At 47.1% G+C, this 18,363-nt stretch overlaps 1 protein-coding gene across 2 annotated transcripts in view; it reads right to left on the bottom strand.

The window, feature by feature from the left end:
- LOC132836923 (serine/threonine-protein kinase 10-like) overlaps positions 1–17,957 on the bottom strand; it is a 52,939-nt gene extending 34,982 nt beyond the window's left edge. For both annotated transcript variants that reach the window (XM_060856490.1, XM_060856491.1), the window contains exons 1-3: positions 17,286–17,957; positions 2,997–3,161; positions 1,488–1,536 (exon numbers count right to left, since the gene is read on the bottom strand). In XM_060856490.1, coding sequence (XP_060712473.1) covers positions 1,488–1,536; positions 2,997–3,161; positions 17,286–17,438 — 367 coding nt within the window. In that variant the 5' untranslated portion in view covers positions 17,439–17,957. The remainder of the gene's footprint in view (positions 1–1,487; positions 1,537–2,996; positions 3,162–17,285) is intronic.
- Positions 17,958–18,363: the final 406 nt, after the last annotated feature.

Genomic DNA, 18,363 nt, shown 5'->3' with positions numbered 1-18,363 from the left:
AGTGAGGGAGCAAACCCACCAGTCTCCCAGCTCCCCAGCTAGTTACCAGCAATCACCTCCATAAAATAGCTTTGTGTGTGTGCGTGTGTATGTGTGTGTACATGTGCCTGCATATACATGAGTGTGCTTGCAAGTGGGTGAATGTATGCACGCATGCAAATGTGTATCCATGTGCATGTGTGAATGTGTGCACGTGTGAACATGTGCACATGCGCATGTGTGAATATGTGCACATGTCCAAGTGCATGTATGTACTATTATTCTACATGCCTGCGTGCAGTGTGTGCCTGTGCATCAATGTCTGCGTGTGCACACATGGACACACACGGGTATGCACATGTGCTGGTACGTGCATATGCAGATGTAATATGCGCACGGGTGCATATGTGCAAACGTGTATGTGTGAACGTGTGCATGTGTGTGAATGCAAGTCCGTGTGAGTGTGTGCATGTGTACGAGTGTGCAGTTACGTGTTCATGTATGAATGTGTGAGTGCGTGATTGTATGCATTCCCTGTGTGTACATGTAAAAATGAGTGCATGGTTGTAGATGTGCAAGTGTGTGTGCATGCCTGAGCGTACTGACTGAAAGCTGCCATGCTTCTCATAGCCGAAGTACACGTGTGCATCTATGTGCATTTGTATGCGCGATTGTATGTGAGTGTGTATGTGTGAGTGAGAGAGAGAGAGAGTCTGTGTGTGTGCGTGTGTGTGCATGCGTGTGTGAGAAAGAGTACAGTGTAGGTTCACCAACATTATACCTGAACCTTCAAGGGTTACATTTGGAGGAGAAACTGCACAAACTATAGTTTTATTTCCTGGGATTCACAAGGCTAAGGAGTAATTTGAGCAAAAGTTTTTAAGTTATTAGCAGAACAGTTAGATAGGCTGGGCAGAAGCTACTTCTGTCAGTCTATGACTAAAGGACACAGTCCAAAGGTTAGAGTCAAACCCTTCAGGAGTGAGGTTAGGAAACATTTCCACAGGAGAGGAGGGTAGAAATTAGAAAGTTCATGATGCCAGGTCAATTGTTAATGCTACGTTTTTTTGTTAACCCAAGGGGTAAAGGCAAGTTTGTGAAGTTAAGTCACAGATAATCGTGATCACAGTAAACGGCAGAACTGGACTGAGGGGCTGAATGGTCTCCTCCTGTTCACATTCCATTCACACTTGAACAATGAGAATTGGACAAGGCACCAAGTCTCTCACTCACACACACATATACACACACACACACACACACATCAGTTAATGGCTGGCTTTGGATACAGGGGATGACTACTCACACATTGTCATTCCAACTGCTTTAAAGGCAATGTCATTGAATCACCAAGCACATCACTGCGTGTGTCTATATTTGTGTTTCCTTTACCAAACACTCCGAGCTGGTGGACCTGTGCCTCAGCGAGCCAGCACCTTCAGGAACTGAGGAGGGAGGTTGGAGATGGGCAAATTGAGGCTAACTCGGCAGACTGCACTTTCACTCACCCAACATGATGGCATCCACAGCCCCACCAGGACAAAACTCGATGAGAATCTATAAAGGGAAGGAGAGAGAGATTACGGCCTTGTGTTAAAATGGCCATTGCATTTCCAAAGCTGAGCGGTGAAAATATGGAGTGTCCCATCCCAAGATGCATGAGAAGAGGGTCACGTTGACCGTAGTTCAATCCAGCTCCCATGGAGACACGAGGCCAAGGCGAACAGAGGGAGAAGGGAGGAAGCTGGGTCAGGATCACAAATGCTGCCACTGAACAGTTGGGTGGAACAGCGTTCTTTTGTGTTATGGATTCTGTATAATTCTACATTAATCCCTTGTGCCTCAATTTCTACCATTTTCCTTTATTCATTCACTGGATGATGACATCGCAGATTGGGCAGCATTTATTGGCTATCCCTAATTGCCAAGAGGGTAGTTAGGAATCAACCACATTGTTGTGGGTCAGGAGTCACATGTAGGCCAAACCAGGTCAGGATGGTAGTTTCCTTCCCTGAAGGACATTAGTGAAGCAGATGGCGTTTTTCCAAACCGTGATCCTCATTAGATTCTTAATTCCAGATTATTATTGAATTCAAACGCTACCATGTGCCGTGGCAGGATTCGAACCGGGGTCCTCAGAACATTATCTGGGTTTCTGGATTAACAGTCTAGTGATAACATCATTAAGCCGTTGCCTCTTCATCCAGCAGAATTAATGAAGTGTGAACATGACCGCATCTTTTGATTTGAAAGTTCTTAAACACCACCACCGGACCAATCAGTCCTTCCCATCTTATCATACAGAGTCAATTAGATGGGGCGATGGACAAAAAAAGGTAGGGGAGCACATCATGAATTGTAAGACTGGTTGAAGGAGCGAGGCCCAAATGGGCTGAACGGCCTTGTTCCTTGCTGTGTGGTCCTAAGATGGAAACAAAATTTAGTTTCCACATATCTGCAAGTTGGCACTAAAAGGGTGGCACAGAGGCGCAGTGCTTGGCCCTGCTGCCCTGCAGGACCAGGGACCCGGGTTCAATTCCACCCTCGGGCGACTGTGTGTGTGGGGCTTGCACATTCTCCCCGTGTCTGCTCCGGGGTGCTCCAGTTTCATCCCATAGAACGAAGATGTGCAGGTGAGGGAGGATTGGCCGTGCTACAGTGCCTATAGTGACTAGGAGGTGCACACTAGATGGATGAACCATAGGAAATGCAGAGTTCCGAGGATAGTAGGGTGGTCTGGGTGGGATATTATTTTGAGGGTTGGTGTGGACCCGATGGGCTGAATGGCCTGCTTCCACACCGTAGGGATTCTACTGACCCACAGTCAGGATGCAAATCACGACTAGGCTATGGCTGGAACATTCCATTCACAATAATCCCCCCTCTCGGGATATTAGTTCGGACGGCTGACGGCTTCTGACTAGGTAAAAACAATGACTGTAGATGCTGGAAACCAGATTCTGGAATAGAGTGGTGCTGGAAAAACACAGCAGTTCAGCCTTCCTTTCATGACTCACCCAAAGGCTGTTCCCGTAGTAGAAGGCATCGAGGAGTTTAACAATGTTGGGGTGATCGCATGAGGCCAGGATCTCGATTTCCACCATGTAATCTTCGAGCTCCTCCTCATCCAGTGAGCCAATCACCTTGGCAGCTGCAATGGCCCCGGTCTCCCTGTTCTGCGCCTTTTGTGTGGAAAGTATATCATTAAGCCCATTGGAAATGGGAACAGGAGCAAACCGTTCAGCCCCCCCCCGCCCCGAGTCTGCTCCGTCTTTCACTAAAATCATGGCTGACCCAACATTCTTCATGTCAACTTGCCCGCCCTCTTTTTTTTCCCATAATTCCCCAAATGGTCAAGAATCAGCCTTAAATATACACAAGGACTCTGTCCCCTGAGCTCTCCGTGGTAAAGCATTCCAAAGACTCCCAACCCGCTGAGAGAAGAAATTCCTCCTCATCTGAGTCTTCAATTGGCGTCCCTTTACTCTGAGAGTGTGTGCCGTCTGGTCCCAGACTCTCCCATGAGGGAGAGACATCCTCTCAGCATTGACCCTGTCAAGCCCCCTTCATATATTCCAATGAGATCGCCTCTCATTCTTCCAAACTCCAGTGAGTACAGTCCCAACCTGTTTAGCCTTTGCTGATAAGACAGCCCCTCCATCCCGGAGACCATCCCAGCGAACCTTCTGCGGACTGCCCCCAGTGAAATGGTATCTTTCCTTAAAGGGAACCGAAACTGCTCACAGTGCTCCAGAAGTGGTCACTCCAGCACCTTGTTTAGTTGCATTAAGACTCCGTACTCCAAGCCCCTTGAAATAAGGGCCAACAGTCCATTCGCCCTTCCCGATGACCTGCTGTCCCTGTGTGCCAGCTTTCTGTATTTCATGCACAAGTTCCCCCCAAGTCGCTTTGTGTTGGAGCTTGCTGGATTTAATAATACTATTCTTTTGTTCTACTTTCCAAAATGGATAACTTCACAATTGCCCACATAATTCTCCACTTGCCAACTTTTTGCCCACTGACTTAACCTATCAACGTCTCTCTCTGAACTGTCTGTATCCCTCTCACAACCTGCCTTTGCACTGAGTTTCGCATCGCCTGCGTCAGTGTATATTCCCTTTTTCCCTTCCAACACATTAACGTGTATTGTAAACAGTTGTGGCGCCAGTATTGATGCCTGCAGAACCCCAATGGCCATCCTGAAAAAGAACCCCTTATCCCCAATCGCTGTTTACTGCCCATTAGTCAAATCTCTGTCCACGCCGATACATAATTCAGAAATGGCCGAAAACAAGCTCAAATATGAAGCCCCTGTTTCTCACCTGTTAAACTCCTGTCAAAAATAAGACAACAATTTTCAACGTTGCTCACAGCTGGCTCCCACGAGTTCTGTCTCTGACTATTTCTGCTCTGTACCCACTTGACACAAATATCTATCCATCCAGTTTACCCCCAGCTCTGACCACATTTTCAGTGATGACATTTCCAATTTCAATTACTGTCGGGATGAGTGGCTGAACTGTTTTTTTTCATTGCCTGGGCTCATTTCTGAATCCTTCATCAGGCAAGTTCCATGAATCATCAGAGAGGAGTCCTGCTCTGGTTATTTTTCCCTCAAGCGTTCCTTCCGAAATCTGGAGTTTAATTTAGGTCAATGTCAGATGTTGCATTTTGGTGGGTCAAACCACAGCAGGGCTCACGTCGTCAAGTGTCGGGCCCTGGGGAATGTGACAGATCAAGCTCCTTGGAAGTGCGGACAGGGGTGGTGAGAAAGGCTTTCGGCGTGCTTGCATTCTTCAGCCAGAGCAATGAGTTTAGGAGTCGGGGTGATTTGTTGCAGCTGTACAAGACATTGGTGAGGCCGCATTTGGAGTACAGTGTGCAGTTCTGGTCGTCCTGATATCAAAAGGATACTATTAAACTAGAAAGAGTGCAGAGAAGATCAACGTGGATGCTACTTGGACTGAAGGCTTACGTTACAAGGAGAGGTTAGATAAGATGGGACGATTTTCTCCTCCTGCAGCGTGGCAGACTGAGGGACAACCATGAGAGGCATCGATAAGGTAGATAGCCAACAAATTCCCATGGTAGGGAAGTCTTAAACTAGAAGGCAGAGGTTTAAGGTGAAAGGGGGAGAGACGCAAAAGGGTCCGTCTCTTCACACAGAAGGTGGTGCATGTTTGAACGGGCTGCCAGAGGTAGTGGTGGAGGAGAGTACAATTTTGTCATTTAAGAAACATTTAGACAGGGTGGAATAAGTGTGGAGGGATGTGGACCAAATGCAGGCAAATGGAACTAGATTAATTGTGAAAACTGGATGGCATGGGCAAGTTGGGCTGAAGGGCCTGTTTCCATGCTGTAGACTTTTAAATCATTCATTGTCTTCTGCTTTCACTCGGCCTCGTGGGCAGCAAGTTCCACCTCATTGACAATTGTCTGTACTGAAGATGACAAATCTGTGCCTCCCGCAAGCCCCCAGTCCTCCTTCCATCACCTCACGGGAAGTGCATTCTTTTGGTTTAATCCTGTCTGAATCTTGAACCTCTTTTGTCAAATCTTCCCCTCGATCTCCTTTGCTCCCAGGGGAACAACTGCAGCTGTTTCGACCAAATCCCTCATCCCTGGGACCACTGGGGTCAATCTCCTTCATGTCCTCTAGAGGAGCCTCACTTCCTTCCCCAATGCGTGGGGACTACCTACTGGATGCAATCAAGTCATAGAGGCATCGAGATGTACAGCACTGACACAGACCCTTCGGTCCAACTCGTCTATGCTGATCAGATAATAACCTAGCATTTGACCCACATCCCTCGAAACCCTTCCTATTCATGTACCCATCCAGACACCTTTTACATGTTGTAATTGTACCAGCCTCCACCGTTTCCTCTGGCAGCTCATTCTATACATGCACCACTCTCTGCATGAACAATTTGTCCCTTTTGTCCCTTTTAAATCTCTCCCCTCTCACCCCAAACCTCTGCCCTCTAATTTTGGACTCCTTTACCCTGGGAAAAAGAGCTTGGCTGTTCACCCTATCCATGCCCCTTATAATTTTGTAAACTTCTCTGAGGTCACCCCTCAGCCTCCGACGCTCCAGGGAAAACAGCCCCCATCCTTCGGCATCTTCCTATAGCTCAGAGCATCCAACCCTGGCAACATCCTTGTAAATCTTTTCTGAACCTTTTCAGGTTTCGCAACAGGAGAGAAAGCAGTATTCCATATGTGGCCTAACCAATGTCTTGTCCAGCCATAACATGACCTGCCAACTCCAAAATTAAATGACTGACCAATAAAGGCAAGCATACCAAATGCCTTCTTCACCGTTCTGTCTCTCTGTTACTCCACTTTCAAGAAACTATGAACCTTCACTCCAAGGTCTCTTTGTAACACTCTCCAGTCCTTATTATTAAGTGTACAAGCCCTCTTGGTGACCAAAGAGTTTCTCGTTGGAGTTGCTGTTTTTCACAAGGGACAAGAACATAGGGAGGACCCATTACAGGTGCACAAGGCACTGATGAGGGCTTATCTCGAGAATTGGGGACAGTTCGGCACTCTTTATTTCAGAAAATTGAACGAGAAGCAGTTCAGAGGAGGTTCTTATTCCTGGGTTACTTCTTAAGGACAGACTGAACCCTTGGGCTGATACCAACTTGAGTTCAGAAGCACGAGAGGCGATCCTTTTGTTACATATAATTCCATGGAAGAACTCGATCGAGTGAATGCTGGACAAATGCTTCTGCTGATGGAAAAGACTAGAACGAACCTACTAGGTTTAAAAATAAGAAAGACAGCGTAAAGAATTTTTTTTTTCCCTCTGTCACAGAGTGACCAAATCTGTGAAATTTTTTCCCTTGGTAGATTAGAAAATTTCCGAAAAGCTGTGTCATATCGGAAGGTAAGGATTATGGGAGACGGGCAGGAAAGTAGAGGTGATGCCACACCAGAATCGTCTTGATTTCCACTGAATGGTGTATCAGGCTCAAAGGGGCCGAATGCCTGACTCCTGCTCCTAATTCATAGAATTCCACATCAGTTCTTCAATTCTGAGGGGCTATTTTTTTCAAACCTTCCCATTAGTGTCAACAGCTTTGGAAAGCAGTACTGTCGGGGAGTGGACAGAATGTGAGATGGGGTGGGTGGGAGGGGGGTTGTTTGTCATGCAACTACCTGCTCCATGGTTGCCATGGAGATTCGCCTACATCTAACTGACAGTGCTGAACACACAACTAAACAGGAAACTATCGGATGTGATGTCGAGACAGACCAAAAGCAAGATATTAATCATTTTTTCCAAACATTTCAATCCCCCGGTATCTGCTTTCATTCTCATGAGGGTTGGACAATCAGGGTCCGAGTTGACTATTGGCTTGTCCGGCGTCAGGGCCCGAGCCTGTTTTGGAAACAAACATTTCTTTTCAAGTTTTTTTTAAACTTCAGCTGTTATAAAACTAACGGCAACCAGGTCAGTGATTTCAAGGTGTGCAACAAGTGGGGGTGCACGTTTGGGCCAGGGAGAGTTTGCCCTCTGCTGACAATGGTTGGACAATCTTGGTGGATCAGGGTTAGACTTGACTATTGACCATTCAACTCTGACCTCCAGCACCTGCAGTCCTCACTTTCTCTCCACTGACTATTGATTCCAGTTTTGCTAGGCTCCTCGATGCCGCACTCAGTCGAATGTGGCTTTGAGGTCAAGGGCACGGGTATAGTTCCAATGTTTAAAAGACATTTAGATGAGTACATGAATTAGAAATATTTGGAGGGATATGGGCCAAGCACAGGCAGGTAGGACTGGTTTAGTCTGGGATTATGGTTGGCATTTCTGATGAAGGGCTTATGCCTGAAATGTCGATTGTCCTGCTCCACAGATGCTGCCTGACCTGCTGTGCTTTTCCAGCGCCACACTTTTAAACTCTGATCTCCATGATCTGCAGTCCTCACTTTCTCCCATTATGGTCACCACGAACTGATTAGGCCGAAGGATCTATTTCCATGGCGTATGAATCCAGGACTTTCACCTCACTGTTGGAACTCAGCTCTTTTGGCCATCTTTAGATTACAACTGGAATGGACTCGGGTGTCAAGTTACCCTTTGGCATTAGCATTTACTGAATCCTGCATGATCAACTTCCTAGGACAGATCATTGCCCAGAAACTGCACTGGGCCAACCCTGATAAATACAAAAGCAGGTCAGGCGCTGGGCATCTTGGAATGAGTAAGTCACCTCTTGACTCCACAAAGCCTTTCCCACCATCGCCAAGGCCCAAGTCAGGAGTGTGCGATGGAATACTCCCCACTTGCCCTGGATGGGGGCAGCTCCAACAACACTCAAGAAGCTCGACACCATCCAGGGCAAACCAGTCCGCTTGATAGGCACTCCATCCACAAACACTCATTCTGTCCACCTCTGACGCTCAGTCGCAGCAGTCTGTACCATCTACAAGATGGTACGATATCTACAGGACAGAATGATCCTGCACTGTGACGTGGAGAAGAGAGCGAGCCCAGCTATTCAAGATGGCAGCACCAACACAGTAGGCCCATCCACTCCAGCCCGGCCACTATTGGTTTTTTTCTCTGTCTCCTTTTTGTCATTTTTCTTTCGTTTTTCCTCTTTTTCTCATCTTCCTGACGTGGCTCGGAGGCCAAAACGGTGTTGCAGGGGGCAGAGAGGAGTCCTGGAACCTAGCAGCAGGAGAGGAAACCTTGTCAGAGTGCTGGAGTTGTGTATGGCGCCCCAGCCGAATGAGATGAACTCCATTGACAGTCACAGAGTCATGGTGATGTACAGCATGGAAACAGACCCTTCAGTCCAAGCTGTCCGTGCCGACCAGGTAGCTGAACCGAACCTAGTCCCATTCGCCAGCACTTGGCCCTATTCCTCTCAACCTTTCTTATCCAGATGCCTGTAAAATGCTGCAAATTGTACCAGCCTCCACCACATCCTCTGGCAGCTCATTCCATACACGCACCACCCTCTCCATGAAAAAGTTGCCCCTTATATCCCTTTTATATCTTTCCCCCCTCACCCTGAATCTATGCCCCTCTAGTTCTGGGCTCCTCAACACTGGAGAAAAGACTTTGTTTATCCTATCCATGTCCCCTCATGATTTTATAAACCTTTATAAGGCCACCCCTCAGCCTCGGACGCTCCAGGGAAAACAGCCACAGCATGTTCAGTCTCTCCCTGTAGCTCAAACCCTCCAGCCCTGGCAACATCCTTGTCAATCTTTTCTGAACCCTTTCAAGTTTCACAACATCTTTGCGAGAGGAAGGAGACCAGAACTGCATGCAATATTCAAAAATTAATCTCATGTCCTGTACAGCCACAACATGACCTCCCAACTCCTGTATTCAATACTCTGACCATTAAAGGAAAGCATACCAAACGCATTCTTTACTATCCTAACTACCGCGACTCCACTTTCTAGGAACTATGAACCTGCACTCCAATGTCTCTTTGTTCAACAACTCTTCCCAGGACCTTGCCATTTACATTTATAAGTCCTGCTCTGATTTGCTTTTCTATATTGCAGCACCTCGCATTTATCTAAATTAAACTCCATCTGCCATTCCTCAGCCCATTGGCCCAACTGATCAAGATCCTGTTATACTCTGAGGTAACCTTCTTTGCTGTGCACTACACTTCCAAGTTGGGTGTCATCTGTCAACATACTAACTATGCGTGCATATCCAAATCATTTAAGTATTTTCTTTTTATTCTTTTGCACCTCAAAATAGCACGGAATTGTGGACACAGACACTTTTCACAGTATCTCCCTCGATATATGTGACAATGAGTCATTCATTCATTCATTCACCAAGGCTCCTTAGACAGCACCTTCTAAACCCATGACCACCTCCATCCAGAAGGACAAGAGCAGCAGATACGTGGGAACACCACCCCTGCAAGTTCCCCTCCGAGAAAGTCACTCTCCCGACTTGGAAATAAATTGACGGTTCCTTCAGTGTCACTGAGTCATTCCTCCCTGATACCACTGCAACACATGGACAGCAGTGGTTCAAGAAAGCAGCTCACCACCACCCTCTTCAATGGCAATTGGGATGGGAAATAAACACCGGTCCGGCCTGCTGTGATGGTCATGAGGTTAGACTGGTGGACCTCAGACAATCTGAGTTCCCTGATTGGGGCTGTGTACCTGGACCAGTCAGGGAGCCTTGCCTGACAAGATATAAACAAGGGGGTCTGCTCAGTCTGAGAGCTGGCCCAGAGGGAGCTGGGTCAGTTTCAAGGACTCTCCGTGTGGTAAATAAAGAGTGACTTGGCGACAGGATCATGGCCTTTGTGGAATTATGTCACAGCCGGTGACACACACATCCCATGACTGATTTTTAAAAAATACAACTGCCGAAAGAACAGATATTAATAAACCGAAGCAAACCGGGACCCAAAGACTTAACCAAGTGAACAAAAAAGAAACTGAAAGTGCCCAGTCTATTCCATCGACGATAAAGTCACCATTCCATCACTTATTGATCAGATTTGGGTGCTTTGAGGGACATGCCTCCTCCACTCGAGCTGCGTCTGTCAGGAGTGCAACAAATTGACTGCAGAGACACTAGCTACAGGCCAGCACTGACAGACCTGCCTTCATTCGGAAGTGGTTGTGGTTTATGCTCATTCTGGCAATCACTTGGCTGAACGAGAGGAAGGCATCTCTCTTCGAAAGATCGTATCAAGATCGTTTCCCGCCAGCGCTTCTCTTCTTGATCGGAGCTGGACGGTTGAGAGGTTGCTGTGTCACTTGCAGCTTGAGGCGTGGGGCAGTGGACCATGGGATGCGAAGGCACCTTATTTGCCACTTGTTCCAATCGGGTAGTATAACTAACAGCTTTGCCGGCTGTTGTGACAATGATGGTACACCGTGTGACACCGAGTTTCCGGCTGTGGGTTGCTTGTCTGTGGATGCCAGGTGAATGCATCAGAAACAGGAGCAGGAGTAAATCGCTCGGTTCCTGGAATCTGCTCCATCTCTCAACAAGATCCCCTGATTGTGGTTTCAATTCTCTTTCCCTGCCTGCTTCCTCCGCCCAGCCCCATAACCCTTGTCACCTTGGTCAGTTCGGCAAGGAATATACTCAAAAGCCCAGCTTTGATTTCTCTCTGGGACAGATCATTCCACAGATTAATGTCCATCTCAGAGAAAGAGAGAGAGAGAGAGAAAAAAAAACTCTTCGCCACCTTAAAGTGGAGGCCACCTTCTTTCTCAACTGTTTCCATTAGTCCTCCAGCCATCCTCATGACAGAAAGAGTTCAGTTCATGTCTAGGCTATTGTCTGTAAACTTGGGAATCATACCGCACGGAAAGAGACCCTTCGAACCAAGACGACCATTATCCCAACTGAACTTGTGCCACCCGCCTGTTCCTGGTGGTTAAACATGTTCCTCACTATTCCGAGCGCAAAGGGCTCAACTTCCAGCTGCTGTTTAAAGCTGTGCTTGGGTTAGCTGGAGAGCTGAGCTGCTGAATGATTCTGGTCAAGGTTTGTGTTCCAATTCCTGCCCCCAGCCCACCACCAGCCACTGTGGCAAGTCCATTGTCCAAGCCACCCTGAGCAGAAATACCTCATCAAGTCAGTAACAGGGCAAAGCCAAGTCTCTTAGCGTCCCAACACGACAGGCGATATAGATTTAAAAGTTCCATGAGGCGGCAGGTGGGAAAGAATTTGCGTTAAATCTTAACCTGGAGTGAGTGGTAGTGAGCTGGAACCCACGCTGCCTCTGAGAGATGATTTCGAGTGACGGACACCTGAGGGAAATAAACTCACAAGGGCATGGACATCCAGCATGGACTAGATGGGATGAATGGACTCCTTCCGCCTTGTGGAGGTTTCTTTGTGTGACAAAACCGTCACCATGTCCCTTCAACTGTGAAACCTGCAGCTCGAAGCACCCAATCGTTAAACAATTTTGTCGTGGGAAATGAAACCCAATTGCTATGTGGTTAGAACAGAACGACCAAAATTTAAATCATGAAGCAGGTTGTTTGGGTCAGTGTTGAAAATGTGTTGCTGGTTAAAGCACAGCAGGTTAGGCAGCATCCAAGGAACAGGAAATTCGACGTTTCGGAAATTGGGTCAGTGGGCTGCATATTTTGTACAACACTGTAGAACAACCAGCTCAAATCCTGTTTTTGTTCAAATCTCCCCTGACGTCACGGGAGACAGAAAAAAGAGAGAGCTAATCTCTAGCTTCTCCAAAGTCACAATCCCCCATCAGATGACGATAGCAGATGGAGCTCTCCCCAGGCTGTACGACGAAAAACTGAAGAAATAGGACCGTTTGGCCATTCAGCCCATCCAACCTGGTCCGCCATTTGTAAACACTGACCCCATCTTCCTGCCCTCTCCTCACACGTCCCATGATTCCCCGAGTGACAGTAAAGTCTATCTGCCTGATATGGAAGGAGCCTCCGTAACCTTAGAATTCCCGAGATTCACAACGCTTCAAGTGAAGAAATTCCTCCTCATCTCAGTCCTGAACAATCTGCTCCTTAGCCTGAGGCTGTCCCTGTTCCCCTCCGCAACACGTTCTAGACTCCCCAGCCAGGGAGATACGATCTCTCAACCTGCTCAGCCCCTCCACAATCTTGCCTGCGTGCCAGAAAGACAAAAATGCAGCCGAGCTACAACGAGATGATGGTGAATTGAATTGAATTGATTGTTACATGTACCGGGGCACATTGAAAAGCTTTGTCTTGCGAGCAATACAGGCAGATCACAGAGCTAAGGAGCACAGATAAGTAAATAATAGGTAAACAGTGGCAAAAACAAAAAAAAACCTCAGGTACAGGCAAATGTTAAGAGTTTGTGAATCCATTCAGTATTCTAATAACCGTAGGGTAGAAACTGTTTTGAAACCAGCTGGTACGTGTGTTCAGACTTCCGTACCTTCTCCCAGTCATGTCGTGTGACTAGTAATCCTAACGCTGTGGGGACAGGGTTTGAACATTCACCATTGTTGCTGGTGGAACACAAATTCAATTCATTGATGTTTAAAAAACTTGGAACCAAAAGTGATGACGACACTCATCCAGTGCCAATGTACACCTACCCGGTGCATTAATGTCTACTTTGAGGAGAGGAATCTGCCGCCTTTACCCTGTCTTATTTCTTAATTTATTCATTTCTGTGAGCTTTGAGCGGGGTTGACCGACCAGCATTGATTGCCCATCCCTTGTTGCCCTTGAGAAGGTAGGGGTGAGCTGTCTTCTTGAACCGCTGCAGTTCACTTGCTGTGGGTTGACCCACAACGCCCTTAAGAGCCGGAATTCCGGAATTTTGACCCAGCGACAATGAAGGAACAGTGGTATGCTTCCAAGTCAGGATGGTGAATGGCTCGAAGGGGAACTTGCAAGGGGTGGTGTTCCCATGTACCTGCTGCACCTTGTCCTTCCAGCTGGAAGGGGTCCTGGGTTTGGAAGGTGCTGTCTGAGGCTCTGTGCTGCTATTCTGTGGGTTTGGGTTAGATTCACCAAATTGCATTGGATTTTGAAATAATGCAATGGAATGGGAGAGGTGGAAGTGTGGGCAGTGCAACCCTTCCTAACGTGACTAGAAAAGAACTTCATCAGCCCACGTCACAAGGCCCAGATCAGCAAGTTGGGAAGATCCCTTCACCCATTGCTGCGGCTTGCAGCTCTTCCTGCAGTCATGGGGTTCTGTCGCACTGGTCTGTCTTGTGCCACCTTGAATGTTTTCAAGAAGAAATTCAAGATAGTCCTTCAGGCCAAAGGGAAGAAGTAGGAACAGGGGACTGAGTCAGCCCAAGATCACACTGAATGAGAAAGCAGGCTCAATTAGCTATGTTTCTATCCCCTGTAGCTCTCATCTAGAACCTCGCTGTGAGGTCCATCATCCAACTACATCTCAGTCCGTGTGGAGTTTGCACATTCTCCCTGTGTGTGCGTGGGTTTCCTCCGGGTGCTCCAGTTTCCTCCCACAGTCCAAAGATGCGCAGGTTAGGGTGAATTGGCCGTGTTAAATTACCCATTGTGTTAGGTGCATTCGTCAGAGGGAAATGGGTCTGGGTGGGTTACTCTTCGGAGGGTCGGTGTGGACTTGTTGGGCCGAAGGGCCTGTTCCACACTGTAGGGAATCTAATCTGATCTAAGTCAACCCCCACCCTCTCCAGCTCCTGTCAAATTGACAAAAAATTGACACTCTGTTTTTCTGAATGTTACTTTTGTTCTCTGTTGCCCATCCCTAAAAGGAGGTCGAAACACCTTTGACATTTCAAGTCTAGTTATGACCCTTCTTCAGAAGGCAATTGCCCATGGCTTGCTTGGCCATTTCAGAGAACAGTGAAGAATCGACAACGCCACTCTGGGTCTGGAGTCACGTCTAGGCCGAACCAGATTAAGGACGACAGATTTCCTTCCCTCCAGGGCGTGTGCAAATCAGGTGGGACTTGTTTTGACCATGGAGGATAACCTCCTGGTCACCATTACTTTCAATTCCAGATTTTTCGGGTTTAAAACTTCATGAGCCGTTGCAGGGATTGAACCCATGCTTCCTGGCAATCAGCCTGGTCCTCTGGATTACTCGCCAAGTCGGGGTACGCCACTGTCACCCACGCGCCCGGAGCCATAAGCACCAGCGTTGGTACGGCACAGAAATATTTCAAAAGGTTGTGCAAATGTGCCTGTTGTGTGCACCGAGAGTGGGGGGCTCAGGATTTGGGTTCGAGCGCCGTCATCCCAAATGTTCTCGGGTCCTGCTGGAGTTTAGGAGAGCCGCCTGTGGACCTCGTCTGCACTTTCAGAGCCTTTCAAGGCCATCTGGGCCAGGCAGGCTTGCGAGACTGCTAAAAGGAGTCGGTGTGGTTAGAGAGGGGAGCACGATGGCCTAGCTGTTCGCCTCAAAGTCATCAGGGCACAACAGCAAGAATATCTAATCTTGGGGCGGGGGGGAGCACCAATTTACACAGCAGGAGGAGAGGGTGCTGAATGCTGTCAAGTGGAGTCCAATTGATGGGGTATTGCCAGGGACAAGGAACAGATAAGATTTCGTTTAATTTCAAACCAAAACAAACAAAAAGCTTGTTAGTTTTCTCCTGAACGCCGGGTGGAACAGTTGCTTCCAGAGTCTGATATTGGACAAATAAAAGATGTGCTTGGTTTCGAGTGATAAATGCTCTGATCTGGGCGAGTTGCTTCGGAAGAGGACTAGGTTGCTCGATCGCCTTTCCTGCCAATGGATTTGGAGAATCTTGCCCAGGGGTTTCCAGCAAGGTCTCTCGGTTTGAATTACCTACCGCTCATTGTTGGTAGACCAGGGTGGCGGGGTGGGGTCTGACATTGTATGGATGAGAAACTTTGAATGAAAGGTAATGTGGGCTAAACACAGCCCACTTGCCATTTCCGCCATGGCATTTTGGTAAAACAAACAAAGACAAGACTTATACAACTAAAGTAGGTAGTGTTGTAGAACAGAGCACACCACAGGGTTCAGGTACATAATTCTTTGAAGTTTGTGTCACAGGCAGACAGTGTGGTTAATAAGAAGGTGTTCAGCACACTTGCCTTCATTGCTCAGACCTTTGAGTCAAGGAGTTGGGGTGTTGTGTTGAGATTGTACAGGATGTTGTGAGGCCTCTTCTGCAGTATTGATATTACTGAGTGGGTTTGGATGAGATTTACCAGGATGTTGTTAGGAATGGAGGGCTTGAGTTACAAGAAGAGACTGGACAGGCTGGGACTTTTCCCTCTGGAACATAGGAGGTTGAGGGATGACCTTATAAAGGTTCCTAAAATAATGAGGAATATAGATAAGGGGAATGGTCGGGGACTTTTTCTGTAGAGTGGGGGATTTCAACATGAGGCGACACATTTTTAAGGTGAGAGAAGAAAGATTTTAAAAAGACATGAGGGGCAACCTTTTTACACAGAAGGTGGTTCGCACGTCGAATTAACTTCCAGAGGAAGTGGTGGATGTGGGTACAACATTATAAGACATTTGGATGAGCACATGATGAAGAAATGCTTGGAGAGACACAGGCCAAGTACAGACAGGTGGGACTAGTTTAGTTTGGGATTATGGCCGACATGGACTAGTTGGGCCGAAGGGTCTGTCTCCATGCTGTATGACCGTACGTCTCAGAAACCCACTCCCAACAGCTCACATCTTTTACCCCATCAGTCAACACATCTAAGAGACACAAGGAAACAGACAGACAGTATAGCAATTCTAAAGCAGTGAAAAAGACCAACTTCGTTTGATGAGTCAGAACACAGCAATTAACACAGTCACATAAGCAAAATAATTTTAAAAACTCTTCAATACTATAGACATTTGATGTTCCCTCCGCTATTTCAACAAACAGAGCTGCTATTTCTTCCAAATGGGGTTCTAATTTCTCGATAAGGGCAAAGGTCACATGATTAATTGTCCCATCAGTCTGACTGCTTGAACTTCAGCATGCACGTATTCAAGAGGCAAATAAAAATACAAAATACGCAGAAACTGAACCACTGCCTGATCAAACATCTTTGTCAGTGGGACCTTGAAGCTTTCATGTCTGCTCCTTTGTTGAATTAATTTATAACCTATTAGGAATGCCTGTGTTGATTCAGAGGAGAGCATTTCATAACCTATTCACACGTAAAGTACTGCTTTTTAAACATTTACTCAGATTCTGTTCATCCCTGGACGACAGAGTGATTCCCTAGGGTGATTTGAGGTTCAGAGGTAACCAAATTGCTCTGGGTTTCCAGTCACAGGTGGACTAGACTGAGTAAGGACAAAGTCAGAAGTCATATGTTACTGGGTTGTAGCCCAACAAGTTGATGTGAAATCTCAGGCGCTGCTCCAAACTGACTTCACTTCATCTGGTGATTTCAAATAAACCTCTTGGACTATAACCTGGTGTCGTGTGACTTCTGACTTTGTCCACCCCAGTCCAATATCGGCATCTCCACATCAGAAGCTGACTGAGTAAGGACAGCAAATAGTCATATGTTTGATGCGAGAAGAGCATGGTTTTAAAAATGATACCTGAGGGGTAACGTTTTCACGCAGAGGGTAGAGTGTGTAAGGAAGGAGATACCAGAGGAGGTGCTGGAGGCTGGTACAATTACAACATATAAAAGGCATCTGGAAGGGTGTGTGATTAGGAAGGGTTTAGAGGGATATGGGCTAAATGCTGGCCAATGGGACTCGGTCAGATTGGGAAATGGACAAATTCGGATTGAAGGGTCTGTCTCCTTGCTCTGAAGGGATTTGAACCCAATCTCTGGGAGCAATATTCCTGTAAATAAGCAGCAGCATTATCACTTGGTCTTACCTTGAGAACTTTGCCAAAGGCCCCGTCTCCCAGCTCTCCAATGACTTTCCAGACACTTTCAGGATCCACATCTCTCCTCAAGTGTTGGTACTGTTTCACCTTCTTCTTGTCCGGACCCAGTTTAAAAAGTTTCATGAAGCTTAAGAAAGACATTTCTCCCCTCTCCCCGTCCCGCCCCTCGATGAAAGGAACGAGGAAACGAGAGAGAGATGTCAAAAACAAACTGAAGAGAAAACAGCCTCTCGGTTAAACCATGATGGGGAGGTCTCGCCTCCCTTCAGCACTGGCTGTCGCACAAGTCACAGTCCATGGTTGGAGAAAAACGTGCGTTTCAAGCTTCTCAAAAGCGCAGAGGTACATCTTAGCAGAGGGGCCCTCTGTGTCTCACTGCCAGAAGTCGCTACAGAGGTTTGCACGTTTCCAGCTCAGTGCAATTGCATTGCCATTTGTGTGTGTCTGCGGCCGGAAGAATTCAACTCATTTGACATCGAGAGCACTTGAAAAGTATAGCTTCCCATGAGGCACCGTGCCAAAATCTACCCGCTTTTTGTTTTTGTCTGCATTTTTGCAAACTCAGCCTCCAGCTCCCTGTCCTCCTGGGTTGAGTCGGGCTCACTTGAATTCTGAACAACTCCCGGCTTTTCCCAAAAGGGCCCTTCTGCCAAAGTCGATCGAGAGGCGCTTTAAATGTTCGAAACCGTGCGGTGTCATTGAGCGACAGTCCCTTCGGTGGTTTGCAGTTTCAGCGAACAGATTTATGTCCCAGGAACTAGATGTGAATGAAAGATTTCTGACGTTTAAGGTGAAGGCGCAGAGATATCTCTCCACCCACCCCTCACCACCATGAGTAGGCGTTTTGGGGTCGAATGAACTTTGAATTAGATGCAAACAGACTTTACTTTCCAAATCTTTCACAGTCTGGGAGAGAATCGTAGGGATTAACAGACAATACTTCTAAAATTGAAACGTTTGATCTGTCTCTTTCAGTGACTTGGCCTCCACAGCCTTCTGCAGGAAAGAATCCCCACAGGTTGACTGTGTTCTCTGGATGAAGAAATGTTTCATCTAATCCTTACAG

Source organism: Hemiscyllium ocellatum, chromosome 48 (assembly GCF_020745735.1).
Source record: "Hemiscyllium ocellatum isolate sHemOce1 chromosome 48, sHemOce1.pat.X.cur, whole genome shotgun sequence".
In the NCBI taxonomy this organism is placed as follows: domain Eukaryota; kingdom Metazoa; phylum Chordata; class Chondrichthyes; order Orectolobiformes; family Hemiscylliidae; genus Hemiscyllium; species Hemiscyllium ocellatum.
Note: the sequence above shows the minus strand (reverse complement) of the source record. Positions and strands in the feature narration are given on the sequence as shown.